A 19,294-nucleotide genomic window follows, 5' to 3' on the forward strand; every position below is an offset into this window, starting at 1 on the left:
TATCTCTATTCCATCACCATTATCAAAAGCCAATTCATTGGTCTGGACTGCCTGAAGAATCTGCATTCGTATCACTTCTATTTTTGTCTTGCTGTCCTGGAGCAGCTGCTGAGCTGTGCCATGGAGTTTCCGATCCTATTAAAATAAGTTTGAAAAGGTAAGCATATGAAAAGACAAACAGAACATTTTCACAGCTTCTAAATAAGATAAAACGATTATCAGCAAGTGAAAAACAGAGTTAAAAGCACACTGTAAGCGCTATAATAGATACACTTGTAGATACATTTATTTTAAAAAGCCATCAAACGAAACAGCTATAAATGAGAAAAACAACTTCATTTAGTTAAGACAATTTGTGAGAAAGCAAGTAAATCTTATTACTGTTTTAAAGAATTCCAAATTCACATTTGTAATTTTCTCTGCTTTTACACAAAATATAAAGGATTTTTTCACACTACGTTCAATAATTCTCAGAAGCATTGCATGTGACAGACGCCTCAGTGACTAAACCTAAATATTTTAGAAAATCTCTTCCTCTCTCATAACATTACAGTTAAATTCTTATGAACCTTCATATATGTAGGGAAATTTTTAAACTAACTAATCATAGATGGTATTTGTGTTCCCTTAAATCTGATAAAGGAAACAGGAAATAGCATTTGTCAACACTGGTGAGATAATAAGAAAGGTCCCTTGACACTCTTTAATGTCAAAAAAACCCAAGACATTCTCAATAAAGCAAAGGAGGAAATTATAGTGAATAAACTTCTGTTATCTCTTAAAACTTCAAGAAAGGTCCAGAATTAAGTGAAATAATGTTACTGTCATACCAGTTTAATTCTAACAACAATGACTGTTACTGACAGAGAGTAACAAAAAACTTACCATTTTAGGAATTGTGGTCTGCTAAATAATGATCCACCCAAAGATGTCCATGTCCTAATCCCAGAACCTTACGAATGTTACATAGCAAAGGGAAACTAAAATAGCAGATGGAATTAAGGTTGTTAATCACTCAACCTTAAAATGTAGAGATTATTTCCAGTTGGGCCCAAAGTAATTATAAGTCTCCTTAAATGTGGAAGAGAAAGGCAGAAGAGGAGGGCAGAGTAATATGAGAAGAAATGGACCCACTGTTTTTGGCTTCAAAGACAGAGAAGAAGGCCATAAACCAAGGAATGTGGGCAGCCTCTAGATGCTAGAAAGAACAAAGAAACAAATTCTCTTCTCCATCCTTCAGAAGGGAATGCAGCTCTGCCAATGCCTTGATTTTAGCTCAGTGACATCCGTTTGAGACTTTTCAATTACAAAATTGTAAAATAATAAATTTGTATTAAGCTACTAAATTTATGATAATTTGTTGCAGCAACCATAGAAAACTAATACAGCATTTTCCCCCAAAAGTTTCATATGCAACAAGTAACAGAAATTAAAACCATCTGCTGCTTAGATTGTTATATTAATTGTCAAAGTCTAGTAGGCTTCAATCCACAAAAAAATGATAAAACTATGCATCAAGTTAGAAAGTACTTATTCAAAAGAAAAGCCAATTGTTGCTTACTATTTAAGCATCTCTAGTTTTATCACTATGGCAGTCAGTACTGATTTGCAAATAAAATAGGATACAATCAACCTATATTCTCTAGAAGAGTTCAAGACTAGAAGCTAAGAGACAAGCATCAGATGTGCAGCATCATTTCAATAGAAACACACACACAGAGTCTATTATGACACTGAATAAAAGAGGAGGAAGGAGATGTGGGGTGGGAAAGATAGTATTGCTATTATATAAGAGAAAAAAATAAAGCGAACATATTTTATGTTAAACACCAAACAAGGTTAATATACAGTGGGAGAAAAAGAATTTGCAAATTTATGAATTCTTCTTCCATTTCTTTCCTGCTCCTAAGGCCAGTCAATTTAAGAAAGATCTCTAGTCAGATTTCATTCTTTATTAAATATTTAGATTTCACACCAAGGAGTTGAGCCAAATAATCTACTAAGTCTCTTAAATATCATTTTACACCATGAAGTGTACACACACACACACACACACACACACTGAATTTGTTAATTATGCTTTACCATTAAAAATACTTGCTTGAGTTTGCTGCTTGGCTATGACTAATTATATGCTTTTATGAATATACCTATTCACCCTTCAAATTTAAAATGAAAATACTTTTATTTTAATTCCTCCTCCTTTCCACTATTAAGTACATCAGAAAAACTGAAGATTTGAAACAGCTTTTCTATTCCTTTGAGAACTTATTGGAGTAAGAAAAAAACTTAGTATTCCAAAGCTCCTAATTTAGTGGGGTAAATATGTTTTACAATCAGATAGACTGGTTCCCAAATCTTACTGTACTTTTAAACCTGGGCTTGTTAACCTATCTTCTGCAAGATTTAGGTTTCTTGCATAAATTACACAAATTGGGATACCATTCTTTAAAATATGAAGCTTTTGTAAGCACTAGATAAAACTAAAATCCTATTGCCTAGCACATGATTGGCATTAAAAATGTCCCCCTTTTAGAGCAATAAAAATGATTATCTTATTTCAATGAAATCCTAATATAAATGAATAACTATTAACAAACTATTTAATGCTATGCTTTTCAATTGAGCTACTCCTTTTATTATTTAATCAGTATATGAGAAGACAGAAGTCATTTACTTCTTTGGAAATACTTTAACTATTTCAATTCAACATGTAAAGAAGAGCATTTTTAGTTCATTTTAAAAGTAATTGAATTTTCCCAGACTTTTGGAAGATCTGCACAGATGTCAAAGTATGATGAAGGCTTTTAAAACTGACACTGGATATTACCTGTCACAGGCGATTTATAGTTACTACACGTCAGTCTTATGCTTTCCAGCATTCAATAAATTTTTAATATCAGTTTTATGCTTCTAGGCATTCAATGGATTTTTACTGAGCACCTAATATATATTCAAGGCAAGAGACAAGGTAGGTCCAAAGTATAAGAATTGGTTTAGGCATTAGAGAAATACTGGCTTTTATGTTAATTAAGGCTTTGGAAAAATTTTTATGTTTGTTAGGTTGAATCATATGAAAATGCCAATTTATCTGACTAATTCTGAACTAAAAAGAACAATTTTATATGGTTTATATTAGTAATTAGCACTCTATAATGTCTGATAGTTATATTTTAAATGTATAATATATTTTAATCATAAGTTAAAAAATTTGTAATATTTTCAAATTATATAATTTATTTTATAAAACAAATATTGTTTTGCATGTCATAGTGGGACATTATAACAAATACACTCCATCACACAGATTTCAGAAATAAGTAAACCGGGGCGCCTGGGTGGCTTAGTCGGTTAAGCGGCCGACTTCAGCTCAGGTCACGATCTCACGGTCTGTGAGTCCGTGAGTTCGAGCCCCGTGTCGGGCTCTGGGCTGATGGCTCAGAGCCTGGAGCCTGCTTCTGATTCTGTGTCTCCCTCTCTCTCTGCTCCTCCCCCGTTCGTGCTCTGTCTCTCTCGGTCTCAAAAAAAAAAAAAAGTTAAAAAAAAAAAAAAAAAAAAAAGAAATAAGTAAACCAATAATTATCCTTCTTTTTCCATCACATATTGATGGCTTATTTTGCATGTACTAAATGTTACATCCAGTGAAAATACAAAGATTAATCAGGATGGTACCCTATAAAACCTATAGTTTAATTGAACAGATACAGATAATTATTGTATGTATCAGAATGTTTAAAGTAGTCAAAGTAAATTCAAAGGAAGATGGGATCAATTTTCACTGAGGGAATCCAGAAAGGTTTTACAGGCTGTTAATACAGATGAGTCTGGACTATATCAAGACTGGACACTTAGGGGAGTGAGGCCTGGATATATGGTCAGGTATTTTCAAATGAGAAAAAGGTCTGAAAAGACCTGGATACATTTTAAAAGGTTAAAAAGAACCCCATATTTTAATAAATAGTTCATTTGCCGTCTGAAAACATCAGTGGAAAACATCTCTTCAACATGTCTTATCAAAGCCCTCATATTATTCTGAAAACCAATGGAGTTACTTAGAGTCATGACATTTACATTTTAATGTTGATAAAGATTATAAAGATGTAAACTATGGTAGCAGTAAAGCAGTGAAAGAGATAGGAGAGATGGAGGCTGCCATATATACATATATATGCATATATATATATATATATATATATATTTTTTTTTTTTTTTTAGAGACAGAGACAGAGAGAGAGAGAGAGAGGCAGAAGGAAGAGAGAGAATCTTAGGCTCCACGCACAGTGCAGAGTCTGATGTTTGGCTTGATCTCACAACTGTGAGATCATGACCTGAGCCGAAATCAAGTCTGACCTTAACCAACTGAGCCACCCAGGTGCCCCAAAAGGACTGCTATTTTACATAGGATAGTAGTAAAGAGCTCACTGAAGTGTTAGCATCTACCAGAAACTGTAATGGAGTGAGAGATGAAAGCATTTGGGAGAAGAGAAATCTAGGTAGAGACACAGTAAATGCAAGGCCTCTGAGGTAAGAGTGTGCTTGGTATGTTCAAGAGATAGCAAAGAAGCCAATATAGCTTGTAATGAGAGAGAATGAAAGTGTTTTAGAGAAGATCAGAAGGTATCTAGGGTAAATCATGTATGAACTCGCAGAGCCACAATAAGGACTCTGGATTTTGTTCTAAGCATGCTAGAAAGCCAATGGAAGGTTTTGAACCAAGAGTGTGAAAATACATGACTTGGCTTTTAAAGGACAACTCTGGCTACAATGTGTACTAGGATGGCAATTTTGTCATACAGAATTCAATAACCAGAGTCTTCAAGATGATTTTTACCACCAAAATAAATTCATTATCCCTGTCCCTAAATTTGCTCCCCATTGTGAATTACCTATACTTATGAAGGGCACCACCATCCACCAATGTGGATTTAACCAATCTAAAAATCATCTTTGACTCTGCTTTCTTCCTTATAGCCAGACACCACATATTTATTCTACCCAAACAGCTTCATTCTGTCTTCTTTGCTTTTACTGCTGTTACAAGAGGAATGAAGCATGTTTAACCTGGACCCCTACAGAAGCCTACTTAAACTTGCTGTCTATATACTGGACCCTTCTCTAATTAATTCTTCAAGTCTGAGAAAGATGAATGTGAACTTTCTTAACTTTAAATCTGATCATGTATTTACTGTCTAGAAGTCTTTCAGCAGCTCCATATATCTTATAAGATAGAATCTCAACTGCTTAATTTTGTCCAAAGTACTTTATAATCTAGTTTGTCTTTCAATTATGCTATACCTCTCACTACACCTCACTCACTTAAAGCTCTACCAGTGAAAGGAAAAAAAGTCTTGTTGGAATCACTTGAAAGACTTTTCCCCAGAATAAATGTGCTTTTCTGGAGATTGAGATTTGTTTTTCCAAGAGGGCATGGCCTTCCACTGAAAATGACTGCTAGAGCTAATATTCTATCTACCTCAGATATGTTGGGAAAGAAATAGGTTAAGAGTTTCTGCTACAGCCATACAAAAGCACTTCTATTTCTTAGAATAAGCCATGCTATTCAACAGTTCCTTACTCTATCTGCTGGGTTTACCCATCATCTTCCCTAGAAAATAATTCCCTTTTAAACTCCAAATCATCCTTAAAATCTCATGCTAAGACTTTAATGATTTCTTCTGGTAGTTAAGTGATCCTTACCCACTGTTTCTAAAGTAACTTGGACAAATCACTATTATATAATTATTTACAGGTGATATCTCCTTTTTGGACAGTAGGGCTTTTGAAAGTGGAAATATTACCTGTTAAGTACCTATTATAAGGCATAATTTTATTACATTCATACTCCAGAGCCCAGCTGTTAAGACCTTAATAAATTAAATATTCCACATAACTTCAATTTACAATTTTCCCTAATCTCGTAGAGATATACTTTGACCTTTTGAGAGGTTTAAAGATGAGAAAGGAAAACAGCTAAGACCAAATCTAGACAGAAATAACTGGCAGGTCTACGTCAGAGACTACAGAAGCTGTTATATGCTCTGGACCTCCACCTGACCCCTTCCCTAATTAACAAATCTCCTAATTAAAAATAAAAGGCTATTGGAAAATAATCTTTTGTTTTAGCAGGATGCTCATAGTTCTGTTCATTTTGGACCTGTATTTATCGTAAGTTATCTATTTGTTTTACTTTTAATATGTCCATAAACCTGTTCAATTTGGGGGTGGAATGGGCAATTACAGACCACTTCAAGAATAGTGAAACCTATGGCCTTCTCATTCAGCCATTCATTCAAACACACTCCATTTTCCTTTAACTTCAAAGGGTTCATAAACATCTCAATCTAATCCATCAACTGTATATTTAAAAATCTTATTCTAGAGGGTGGTAGCTGGATAAATTTAAATATACCCATGCACTCACAACTCCAAGAACACTACTGCCTTAAAACAAAAAAGTCCAAATTGATAAAAATGAAAAATGCTCAAAACTAAAGGTCAATATTAAAAATAAAAACACAGAAAAAACAACATGCTATCATGTATTATATATCAAATACAAAAAATTGTATTTCTCTAAAGATAAAAATTTATTTGAAATATGGCATATAATCTAATTTTAATTACTAGGCTTAAAAAATCTTACTTATTAACATATGCACATTTCTCTCTTTTCAGCATCTTCCCAGATTTCTTTGGGTGGGTAGGTAGGGTGCATAACTCCAAGTAAAAAATTCCACCCCTGCTCCTCCCCAATTTTAAATTCTTAAACGAAAACACACACACAAAAACCTCCCCAAACACAAATAACTTTAATTCTGAAATTACTTAAGAAATACCTATAAATATTAAAGAAACATTAATTTTCAGAGGCAAGATCTTTAAAATAATTTAGTTAAGACTACCAATGTAGATTTTATAATAAGTCCACCTTTCTAAGACTTTTTGGAAATTATAAAATTATAGAACCTTAGATTGGAAAGAACCTTTACAATAATCTGGTTCAGTGGTTCCCAACATTTTCTCTTCTACATTATACCTCAGAACAAGGACACATTCTCATTAGTAACAACTGTTCCCCATAAAAATGATTCTCAGTGAGGAGTTACATGCCCACACCAGATTCCCCAAGAACTCACAGGTCTAGTCCAATCAGTACTGCTAGAATGTCCTGTCTTTTCATTTGTCCTTTCCTAAAAACCCATGATAGAGTGATAGAAAACTCATTAGAGCCCAAATTTTTAAAAGTAAACTTTTTGTCTTAGAACAATTTCAGATTCACAGAAAAGTTGCAAATATGGATGGTCCTTTACTCACATAACTAAATTTTTTCTTGATTGATTTTGGTAGGAGTAAGCAATTTTAAAAACATTATTTTAAAAACTATTTGTTTCCAACTTATTTTATTGTCAATACTTTCAAATTTGGAGGCTAAATTGGTCTTAGAAATCAAAAAACAGTGTTTAAACAGCAAAAGCACAGTAAGCACAAAAATGCAAAAACTGTGGCACTACACAGACCGTGAAAAGGATACTTGTTTACAGTGTAAGAGCTTACAGTAGAAGGCAGAGCACCTTGTTTGACCTCAGCTGTGAGCATGCACATCAGACGATCACATTTTTCATCCCTCTGTGCATGTTCACGAATGACTGTGAAGGTGCCGCAAGTACTGATGCTGGGGTCACAAATAAATTTTATCAGGTGGGTGAATTCACACATATGGAATCTACAAATCATGAGGACTGACTGTATAGGTTTACATTTATAATTTATAGTACTTACCTTTGAAGAGCCATTTGAATACATCTGTATCATGTTCTCTGCACCTTGTTTTACTTTAAGTTCTATATCCAATTGTTTTTGTAAAGCCATCAATCTATTATTGCTAGTGGAACAACGAGGGTCACTGCTAGGGGTATCTGGAGTCCTTGGGCAATCTGTAAATTAAATAGTTATATCAAAATTACTAGGACAAATTGCTGTTTAAAAATGAATGTTAATATTCTCAAAGAATAAAGAATTACAGGGTTTGAGATGAGCTTAATGTCACCTAAATGGAATCTCTTTATACTTACAGATAATGTAAGACTACAAGCCAAGAAAATGTTCAAGTAGAGGAGCAGGATCATCTGCCAGGGATATACTGAGTCTGAAACTGAATTAGAGCATCGCCCCAAGTTTTCTCAACACTATTATGTTTAAATTAAATTAATTTGACTAATCTATTCAAAATATCCAACAATTAAACTAAATCTCTACTCATTACCTGACTAGAGAGCAAAGCACATTTAAATATTATACAAATTCCTCTAAAGTAATTCTTTTTAAGTAGAACTAAGGATACTTCAAATATAATGCCAGCATTCTTTATAGTAATAATCTAAGCACATATATAAAGGACTTCACATTTTGTTTTCTATTAGGAGGATGTTCAGTCACAATGGAAAATGTTTCAAAGATACTGACTGATACCACACTGCTGGTATGGGGATATCCAAAAATTCAAGTCCATGGCTTCTCATAAAGCATACGTGGTGCTTCTATTTTAAAACAAAAACAAAAACTTCAGCTAGAACCTTCTCATTATTTTGAATAATCCATTATCATTGAAATACTAATAATACATCATGAATACTAAAATTCATCATGTTGAAGTTCATTATTTTGTGTTTTATCTGCCCTAGGTCTCTCGTCATAAAAAAAATAAGCTAGAAGATGAGAGTACTAGACCTGATTTAGTTATAAGTATTGGCAATCACTGGAAAACTGTCTAAACTGCAAGTTACTTAACCTTTGTGCTTCAGGGTTCCCTTCTCTCCTCTGCAATAAAAGATGGTGTGACCAACTGATTTTAATGAGTATGTTTTATATTTGGCTTTACATTCCTTCAAAAAATTCATTAGTTTAAAAACATTTCAACATAATTTGTTAACTGACTTGCAAAAATACAGGTGCTATGCTAAATAATGACATAAAATACCATTTTATCATTTATATACTATGGTACAAAGTGTACGTCCTGATGTAAGTGCTCTATAAACTCATCCATCCTCATAAATAGCCCTGTAATGAGCACTGCACCCATATTTCAGAAACAAACAAACAAACAACAAAAAAAACTAGGGTACAGAGTAGTTAAGAAACTGGCCCAAGATCATATATCTAGTAAGTTACTTCCATACCAAAGTCTACCTTAATTCCTGCGCTAAGCTGCTTTTTTGCCATTTAAAAACATTGTAAACAACTATGCTAGCTTCTGCGTGTGTGCATACTTACATATATGACAGTATAATTACACACACACAAATACATAAATGTATGCATATTAATCTTAAATTTAAAATAACTTGAGACAGATATTATCCACATTTTACACATCAGGAAATAGGCAAAGTTGCACAATTATTGAACTGAGATTCAAATTCAAGAAAGGTTTCTACTGTAACTGAATTTCTTGCATTATAAATGAGCTGCTCCAAAAGGTGATTTTGTAGAGGACATATTCTTATAAAAAACTGATATTAAGTATAGACAACTTTTCAGATTAGGTTCACAAAAGAACTACTTAACATATTGCTATGGACAGAATATTTATGTGTCCCCAAAAACGCATGTGTTGAAGCCCTAGTGTGATGGTATTGGGGGTGAGCCCTCTGGGAGGTAATTAGATCATTAGGATGCTCTTTCTCTGTCATGTAAGGATGCAGAGAAAAGATGTTGCCTACAAACCAGGCAGAGGGCCATTACTAGAACTTTGCCCCTGCTGGCACTTTGATCTCAGTGTTCCCAGCCTCGAGAACTGTGAAAAACAAGTATCTGTTATTTAAGTCTCCCCATCTATGGTATTTTGTTGAAGCAGCCTAAACTAAGACATACACACACATATATATATATAATAGTAGTTAAGAGTACCCAGGTTTGAATCTTAGTTTTGGAACTGAGATTCAGTACAAACCAGGTCATAGAAGGTAAGTTACTTAACAGCTCTGTGCCTCACTATCCTTACTGTTAAAAAAGTAAAAACAGCATCAAGCTCACAGGATTATTATGACTGAATAAGTTACATGTACAGAGCTTAGAAAAGGGCATGGTGCATGATATTCAATAAACATTAGCTAGTCATACTCATTGTATGTGAAGTATAAGCATATCTCCTGTTGAGGCCACAAATGAAATTCACATTAGTAATGACTGAACAGTTAGGTGTATTCAGATCATGAATAATTAGGTTTTCTTTGTTTTTTTAAACTTTTCTTAACATAAATGATAAACGACTCTTGAAAGAAATCATAACCACATAAAATATGGCATACAAAGTTAATTTATAGTAAGCACATTTTAAAAAAGAACTGGGATGCATTCACAGAAGGCTCTCAGTTGAGAAAAGTGTGGAAATGTGTTATCTGTAAAATAGTTGATGGTGTTTAGTTTAGGATGAGAAAGAGAAAGGATTCTTGTTAAATATCTGTCTATGAAAGAAACTGTCCACTTACAGAGAATTAGGGCAAGAGAATTAGAACAAATGGGTAAAGGTAGTGAGGGCAAAAATTTTATCACAGAATATAAAGAAATTCTTTACATTTTGAATTATTTAACAATGAAATAGTTCCATTAAAATGCAATAAAATCCTTGTCTCTGGAGGCATTTATACAGAAGCTAGATTATAATCTGTAAAGGATGCTGTATGAGAAATTACTGCACATTAAAATAGGTTGTACTAAGGCAGTGAATGATCCATTGATTCTAACAGTCTATGAATTTGTAACAGTATTATAACATCTAACACTATTTTTATAGAAAAGTATTGTCAGTTTTAATAAGGATTAGAAGAACATAAGAAATAATATAATGATTAGGAGTCTGGGCTCTGGAGGTCCGAATGCCTGGGTTAAAATCCTGTGGCTACTGCTTACTGGTGTGGTCTGGGTCATACATTTACATCTCTGTGTTGCAGTTTCCTCAGCCACAAATTGGGGGTTATTGTGAAGATAAAGCCTGTGCAGTGCTTAGGCCAATGTTTAGGGCTCAATAAAATTACATGTCAGGGCACAGTTAAGTAGCTGGTATTTCTGCTTATTTAATCTTCGAAGGAATTCACAAAGTTTTGTAATATAACCTCACTTTACAAATAAAAACAAGCAAAACTTAATTCAAGTAATTTGCAAAAGTCAAAAAGTGTATGCCAAGGCAGAAATTTAACCTTAGATAGGTCTTGTTTTATAAAGCCCATTTTTTACTCCTTTAGAAGTTAGAGAAACACTTTTCTGTCCTCCTCAGATTTCACCTATTTTTCCTTTTTTCTTAAAAAAAATTTTTTTTAACATTTATTTATTTTTGAGAGACAGAGAGATAGACCATGAGCAGGGGAGGAGCAGAGAGAGAGGGAGACACAGAATCCGAAGCAGGCTCCAGGCTCTGAGCTGTCAGCACAGAGCCTGATGTGGGGCTCGAACTCACAAACTGCGAGTTCATGACCTGAGCCGAAGTTGGACGCTTAACCGAATGAGCCACCCGGGCGCCCCTTTTTAAAAAAATTTTTTTTTAACATTTATTTATTTTTGAGAGACAGAGAGAGACAGAACATGAGCAGGGGAGGGGAGGAGAGAGAGGGAAACAGAATCCAAAGCAGGCTCCATGCTCTGAGCTGTCAGCACAGAGCCTGGTTTTTCCTTTTGTTTGTTTGTTTTTTTTTTTAAAGTTTTTATTTATTTTGAGGGAGAGTGAGTGAGCATGAGTGGGGGAGAGTGAAGGGGACAGAGAGAATTCTAAGTAGGCTCCAGACTGTCAGCACAAACCCCGAGATCAAGACCTGCGCTGAAACCAAGAATCCAAGAGCTGGATGCTCAACCAACTGAACCACCCAGGCGCTCCAATCTATTTTTCCTTTTAATGAACTACTTTTCTTCTCTCCAGTTTCCTTTGTTACAGGTTATGGTAAATTACAGCATTATAAAACATATGGTTGCCGGTATATTTGCTAAACACTTTTCTTCACATAAAACACATTTCAAAACAGGGGCGCCTGGGTGGTTCAGTTGGTTGAGCATCCGACTTCGGCTCAGTTCACGATCTTGCGGTTTATAAGTTGTGAGTTCAGGCCCCACGTAAGGCTCTGTGCTGACAGCTCAGAGCCTGGAGCCTGCTTCGGATTCTGTGTCTCCTTCTCTCTCTGCCCTTCCCCGACTTGTGCTCTGTCTCTGCCTATCAAAAATAAATAAATGTAAAAAAAAAATTAAAAAAAAAAACACATTTCAAAACAGCGCTCACTAGAATTCCCCATTAATGTTCTCTTCTTTCAAAAAAGGCAATTTTTAAAAATTTTGTAAGATGAAATTATTTTTCCACTCTAAGAACAGCAAATGTTGAATTTTTTTTTTTTTTTTTTAATAAAATGTTTATTTTTGAGAGAGGGGGTTGGGGAGGGGCAGAGAGAGACAGATACATAGAATCCAAAGCAGGTTCCAGGCTCTGAGCTGTCAGCACAGAGCCCAATGCGGGGCTCAAACTCACAAGCTGTGAGATCATGATGACGTGAGCCGAAGTCTGATGCTTCACCAACTGAGCCACCCAGGTGCCCTTGAATCTATTCTTAAGTAGATAGCTCAGAGCCTGGAACCTGCTTTGGATTCTGTGTCTCCCTCTCCCTCTGCCCCTCCCCTGCTTGCGCTCTGTTGGGCTCTCTCTCAAAAATAAATAAAAGCATTAAAAAATTAAAAAAAAAAAAAAACCAACTATATGTTATACATATTCACTAAGAAGGCTTTAATATAATGTTTACATAGTAGAATCAGAGAGGTCCCAAATAAAGTCCCACCTTCAGAGCTAGGCATTAAAGGCTGTATGCTGACTAGGTCTAAGTTAACTTTCCATTACTGTTTTTCATGAAACTCTATGTTCACTTAAAAAAAAAAAAAAAATCTCTATCATCCCAGAATGCAATGCACTTGGCTTCCTCCATACTACTGTTAACTCAGCTTAGGCATTACTTTTTTCTTTGCTAACCATCCCCCAATCTGATCCCCTTTTTAATATGTTTTCAAAGCATACCTTCTTCCCATATATATATATATATATATATGTGTGTGTGTGTGTGTGTATATATATATATATATATATATATATAATATAGTGTTACAATAATCTATTTTCATGTCTGTTTTCCCTCTAAGACTACAAGCATCTTCAGTGCTGGGACTTATACTTAGCTATTTTAATGGATGAGTTTAACACCAAATTAGATATAGAAAAATAGCAGATTACTCATGAAAAATAAGGAAGTTTAAAAATGAGGTGGGGGGAATACAAAATGAAAGATTAAAAGACACAGAGGGCAAAAAAAAAATCTAAATCTGTGTTTCAGAAGCAAAAAAGAAAAATGATTCAAAGACATTATGTGAACAGATAATGACAAATTTTTCAGAACTTATAAAAATATCAATCCATAAATTCAAGCTATTCAATCAACTTCAGACAGAAATATACAGAGGAAAAGAGTCCATACATGGACACATCATGGTAAAACTTCAAAAAATCAAAGACAAAGAGAAAATCTTAAGAGCAGCCAAGGAAAGGGTACTTTTAAGGAGATACTGTAGATTAACAACAGACTTTTCAAAAATAGTAATGAAAGCTAGAAGAAGACAGAATGACAGTTTCCTTACAAGATACAATTATCAAGCTTATATTGCAAACTCAGTGAAAATACCTTTTAAGAATAAAGAAAAAATTAAAGACTACCAAGATGGAAAGAATGTCACAACTATAAACTCTTAAAAAGAAAACTCTAAAAGTGATTAGAAATAGGTATATCAAAAGAAAAATAAGGAATGAAGAGCACAGAAAATGGTTTACTGCGAGAAACCTTAAATGACCACTATATATCAATCAATAATAAAGTAATGTAAAGGTTTCAAGAAGCTAGAATAAAAAACTAGGCATTCTAAGGCCTTTGAATTCTATGGAGATGGGAAAGAACAGTGATTAACACTACAGTCTCTGATAAGAATGCATTTTGTACTGTTTAAATTAACTAAAATTTCCAAAATAATTGACTCATGTTTCAAAATACTATAAAAATGGCAAGAAAGAAGAAACACTGAAAGCACAAAATATAAACCCAAATATATCAGTAATTATTTAAATCTAATGGACCAAATGATCTAGGTAAAAGACAAAGACTTTAGACTGATTAAAAGATTTGTCTAGGTAAAAATGAGTAAAATTAAACTCAACTATATGTATTATTTACAAGAGACATATCTAAAACATAGTAATACAGAAAAGTTGAAAGTAAAAGACTAGAAAAAAATATTCAATCAATAATCCCAACCCCCAAACTATATTTACAACAGACAAAAGATACTTTTCAGGCACAAAAATAATTGGAGATAAGAAAGTCATTTCACAATGATAAAAGGTTCAATTCATCATAAAGACCAATCAATCCTAATTAGTGGGTGCCCAATAACATGGACACAAAAGAAAGTAAAATTGACAGAATTCAAAAGAAAACAGAAATTTCACATTCCATTAAATATTAACAGTGTTTTTAGTAATTAATAGAATAAGCAGACACAAATCCAGTAAGGATGCAGATTTTAACACTACAACTAAATGCTTAACCTATAAACATACTAAGGATAACACGCAACAACTGGAGAATGTGCATTATTTTTTTGGCACACACAGAACATAAAACAGGTATCAACACAAGGCACTACAGTAAAATTAAAAAAAAAATCAATAAATAAAGGATAACTGGGAAGTCCTCATGTTTAATAAGAAACAACACTTTAAAAAATTATTTATTTACTTTTGAGAGAGATCACATGCAAGCAGGAGAGGGGCAGAGAGAAAAGGGGAAAGAGAATCCCAAGGAGGCTCCACGTAGAGCCTGGTGTGGTGCTAGATCTCCCAAACCCGGAAATCATGACCTGAGCTAAAGTCAAGAGTCGGATGCTTAACTGCCTGAGCCACCCAGGCACCCCTCACATTTTTTTTAAGAGAGTGTGTGTGCAGCCAGGTACCCCAAGAAATTCACTTTTAACCAGTTCATGAGACCACAAAGACATAATGAAAATGAGAAAATATTTCAGGGGTGTCTGGATGGTGCAGTTGGTTAAGTATCCAACTCTTGATTTTGGCTCAGTTCATTACCTCATGGTCGTGGGATCAAGTCCCATGTGGGGCTCCACGCTGAGCATGAAGCCTGCTTGAGATTCTCTCTCTCCCTTTCCCTCTGCCTCTGCCCCTCCCCTACTTGTAGGTGCAGTCTCTTTCTCAAGAAAAAAAAAGAAAAAGAAAAAATATTTCAAACTCATTAAAAACTTTAGGTGATATCGGCATCATGGTGTCACAGATGTTCCTCCTTTTTGTCTTTCTTTTTTAACAATAAATTACATATCCATCTATGTGTAATTTGTGGTATCTAGCATCATAGGCCAAAGGACCTGGGAGCCATCTTATCCACATTAGCATCCAGTAATAGGCAGACAAATCTTGGTAACCCAAAGAGAATCAAAGACTTAAACATAAGACCTGATACCATAAAACTCTTAGAAGAAAATGTAGGAAAGAGCCCTCAACAATAGCCATGACAATAGTTTTTTGGATATAACACCAAAAGCACAAGCAACAAAAGCAAAAATAACTTCAATCCACATCAAACTAAAAAGTTTCTGCACAGCAAAAAACAACAAAATGAAAAGCAACATACAGAATGGGAGAAAATGTTTGCAAATTATCTAATAAAGGGTTAATATCCAAAATACATAAAGAACCCACACAATGCAATAGTAAAAAGGAGAAAAATCTGATTAAAAAGTGGGTAGAGGAACTAAGTATTTTTTTTTTCCCCCCGGAAGAAAGCATTCAATCATCAAGAAGACAAGAGGTAATGAGTGTCCTCAAGGCTATGGAGATACAGGAACCCTTGTACACTGGTGGTGGGAATGTAAATTGGTACAGACATTATGAAAAAGTATGAAGGTTCCACAAAAAATTAAAAATAGAACTACCATATGATTCAGTAATCCCACTCCTGGGTATATATTTAAAGGAAATTATACTCACAATAGCCAAGATATGGGAAAAAAAAAACAACAAAAAAACCCTAAGGATCCATCAATAGTAGTATGGATAAAGAAGACACAAGGTGTGTGTGTTTGTATTTATACGCACACACAATGGAATATGTATTATTCAGCTAGTTATGACAACATGGATGGACCTTGAGGACATAATGCTGAATGGGGTAAGACAGATAATATGTATGTTATCCCTTCTATATGGAATCTAAAGAAGCCAAGATGTGACAAAACAGAAAGTAGAATGGTGGTTACAAGATGCTGGAGGGTATGAAAATTGAGGACATGTCTTTAAGGGTACAAACGTGGAACTGGTAAATAGGTCCTGGAGATCTAATGCACAGCAGAGACTAGATTTTAATTGTTCCCACCACATAAAAGATGATAATGATGTGACTTGATAAAGGTGTCAGCTAATGCTAGGGTGATAATAATATTACAATATATAATGTATCAAACCAACATGCTGTATCCCTTAAACTTATAAAATGTTACATGTAAATTATATATCAATGAAAATAAATTTAAAAATTTACATATGGAAACTTCTATGATGCAACTAAGCAATACTGAGAGGATTATTCATAAGCCCTGAACACATATATTAGAAAAGAGAATAAATTTAAGATGCTAAGCATCTGTCGAGTTGTTTTTTTTTTTTTTTTTAGTTTATTTATTTTGAGAGAGAGAGAGCAAACAGGGTAGGGGCAGAGAGAGAGGGGGAGAGAGATCCCTGTGTAGCGTCAGCACAGAGCCTGATGTGGGGCTCGAACTCATCACGAACCATGAGATCATGACCTGAGCCAAAATCAAGAGTCGGAGGCTTAACCAACTGAGCCACCCAGGCACCCCTCAAGTTAGTTAAAAAAAAAAAAAAAAATCCATGTAATTCCAAAGAGAACAGGAGAAAGGAAGTATTAAGGTCAGAGCAGAGATTAACAAAATAAAATACACAAAAGAAAGGATCAGTAAAGTGTGTGTGTGTGTGCGCGCGTGTGCGTGCGTGTGTGTGCGTGAGAGGGGGGAAGAGTGAAGGGGGCATAATGATAATATGGGAAATCTCAGAAAAGTGATCAAAGAAGAAAAATGGAGAACATACCAATATTATCAATGAATGAGGGAATGTTACTATAGATAAATGTGGACTTTAAATGAATAACAGATGTTATAAATTTTGTCAATAAATTTGAAAATTAAATGGACATCTTAAGAAACTAATGTCACCAAAATTAAGTTAAAAAAGGATAACAATTACCTATAAAATTCAAAGTGCTATGAGACACCTTAAACTAAAACGTTAGAAAATATTTGCAATCTGTAAGTACCTGACGCTATAGATTGACTAACTTCATACTCCATCTTCAATCTCCTCTCTTGCTTAAAATAGGAGGCAAGGGGGAAAATAAAACAAAATTTCTCAGTCTCACTTGCAGTTGGGGGTTAGGAAGAAGGCAGTGCATGTTGCATGTGACCCAATCCTACTGCAGATACAAGTATGACATCTGTAGGTTTATTTTTCTGAGAATGGTTTTGCTTTTCTGATAAAAAGAGACTTGCTAAGCTTTCATCATCCTGGTGGAATAAAACTTGGATTTTAATAAGAGCTCAAGAAAAGGCTGTGAGGCAATCCTACAAAGTGGGCAATCAGATCAGAAGAAACCTAAAAACAGAAAGCTCAAAAAGTGCCATCCATAATGGCTGAATTATTTGTTGACTTGTCTTTGGCTTGGGATGACTGTGGGGAAGGAGAATGGATATTCTTTAAAAATTCCTACTGCTCTCAGGGCGCTTGTGTGGCTCAGTCGGTTAAGCATCTGACTTCGGCTCAGGTCATGATCTCACAGCTCATGAGTTCAAGCCTTGTGTCTGTGCTGACAGCTTGGAGCCTGGAGCCTGCTTTAGACTGTGTCCCTCTCTCGCTCTGCCCTTTCCCTGCTCATGCTCTCTCTCAAGAATAAATAAACATTAAAAAAAAAAATTCCTACTGCTCTCACATAGGCCTGATGCAGGAAATCATATCATCTATGTGGCCACCAAAAAGTTAGTTTAAATTTATTTTAATTGGCCTCAGGTTGATAATGCTTCTAGGCATCTTACTAAAAATATGCAAATCTTCTTTTAAAAAAATGCATTTTAAATCCAGACTTAAAAGAATTCCCACAGATAAAGTTCCAGTGAAAATGTGCACACAATTAGAAATCACAAAGCTCAGGTAGAAAAAAATTCACCACTAGTGAGAACACTACACTGTAATGTGGCAAAAATTTCACTTATTATCATTATTTTCTACCACATGTGAAAAAGTGTACCTAATAGGTAAAACTAAATACAAAGGATATCAAAAGAATGACGAGGACAAGAGACTGTAAAATATTAACAAAACAGAACTTCTAGTATTAAAAATTATATAACAGAAATTAGAAATACAATATATGTGAAAAAGAGCAAGCTGGTCACAGGTAAAAAGAATATTGGAGAAATGGAGAGGATTTGAAGAAACTGTCAATGCATCTAATTGGAGTTCTAAAATGAAAGAGTTGAGAGTATATAGGAGATGCAATATTCAAATAAAAAACAAGGGCTAAGAATTTCCCATAATTGATGAAATATATAATCTCAGATTCAGGAAACCTAATAAATCCTAAGCAAATCAAATAAAAGGAAATCTACACCATTTTATTAAAAAAGCAGAACACTGCAGACAAATATTATCTTAAGAAAAGCTAGGGAAGTATCTTTTTAGAGTGTATACCTTCAGGACGAAAAAGAAACAAAATAATTCTAGAAGGAAGGTCTAAAAAGCATGAGGAAATGGTGGACAAAGAAAATGATAAACATATGGGTAATTATAAACCAACAATGACTATATGAAACAATAATTAGATCTAATTTGTGGAACTGAAGATAAAATGATAGAACTAGAATACGGACAACAATGGCATATAAGTTAAGTGTAGTTAAGTAGACTGGATTTAAAGTATTCTAAGTTTGTTGTGTGGTATGAAAAGAAGGTATCCCATTCACAGTCCAGCTGACAAACAGAAACCACACTAGATATTTTGAACAAAGGGAATTTAATACAGGGAACTGGTTACATCATAAATATCTAGATATTATGCCAAGGAGGAGGGACAAAACAGTGATAAAATTAAAGAGTTTAGTCAGGTGTACTGCTTTGGAAGTCACCAGAAAATATGATGTAGTTAAAATG

At 34.3% G+C, this 19,294-nt stretch overlaps 1 protein-coding gene across 7 annotated transcripts in view; it reads right to left on the reverse strand.

The window, feature by feature from the left end:
- PKN2 (protein kinase N2) overlaps window positions 1–19,294 on the reverse strand; it is a 163,456-nt gene that overhangs the window by 90,023 nt on the left and 54,139 nt on the right. For 6 of the 7 annotated variants that reach the window (XM_049616842.1, XM_049616845.1, XM_049616844.1 and 3 more), the window contains exons 3-4: window positions 7,780–7,934; window positions 18–135 (exon numbers count right to left, since the gene is read on the reverse strand). In XM_049616842.1, coding sequence (XP_049472799.1) covers window positions 18–135; window positions 7,780–7,934 — 273 coding nt within the window. Of the gene's footprint in view, window positions 1–17; window positions 136–7,779; window positions 7,935–8,463; window positions 8,538–19,294 lie in introns of all 7 variants that reach the window. The other variant, XM_049616846.1, reaches the window with a different exon arrangement.

This window comes from Panthera uncia (assembly GCF_023721935.1).
Source record: "Panthera uncia isolate 11264 chromosome C1 unlocalized genomic scaffold, Puncia_PCG_1.0 HiC_scaffold_4, whole genome shotgun sequence".
Taxonomy (NCBI): Eukaryota; Metazoa; Chordata; class Mammalia; order Carnivora; family Felidae; genus Panthera; species Panthera uncia.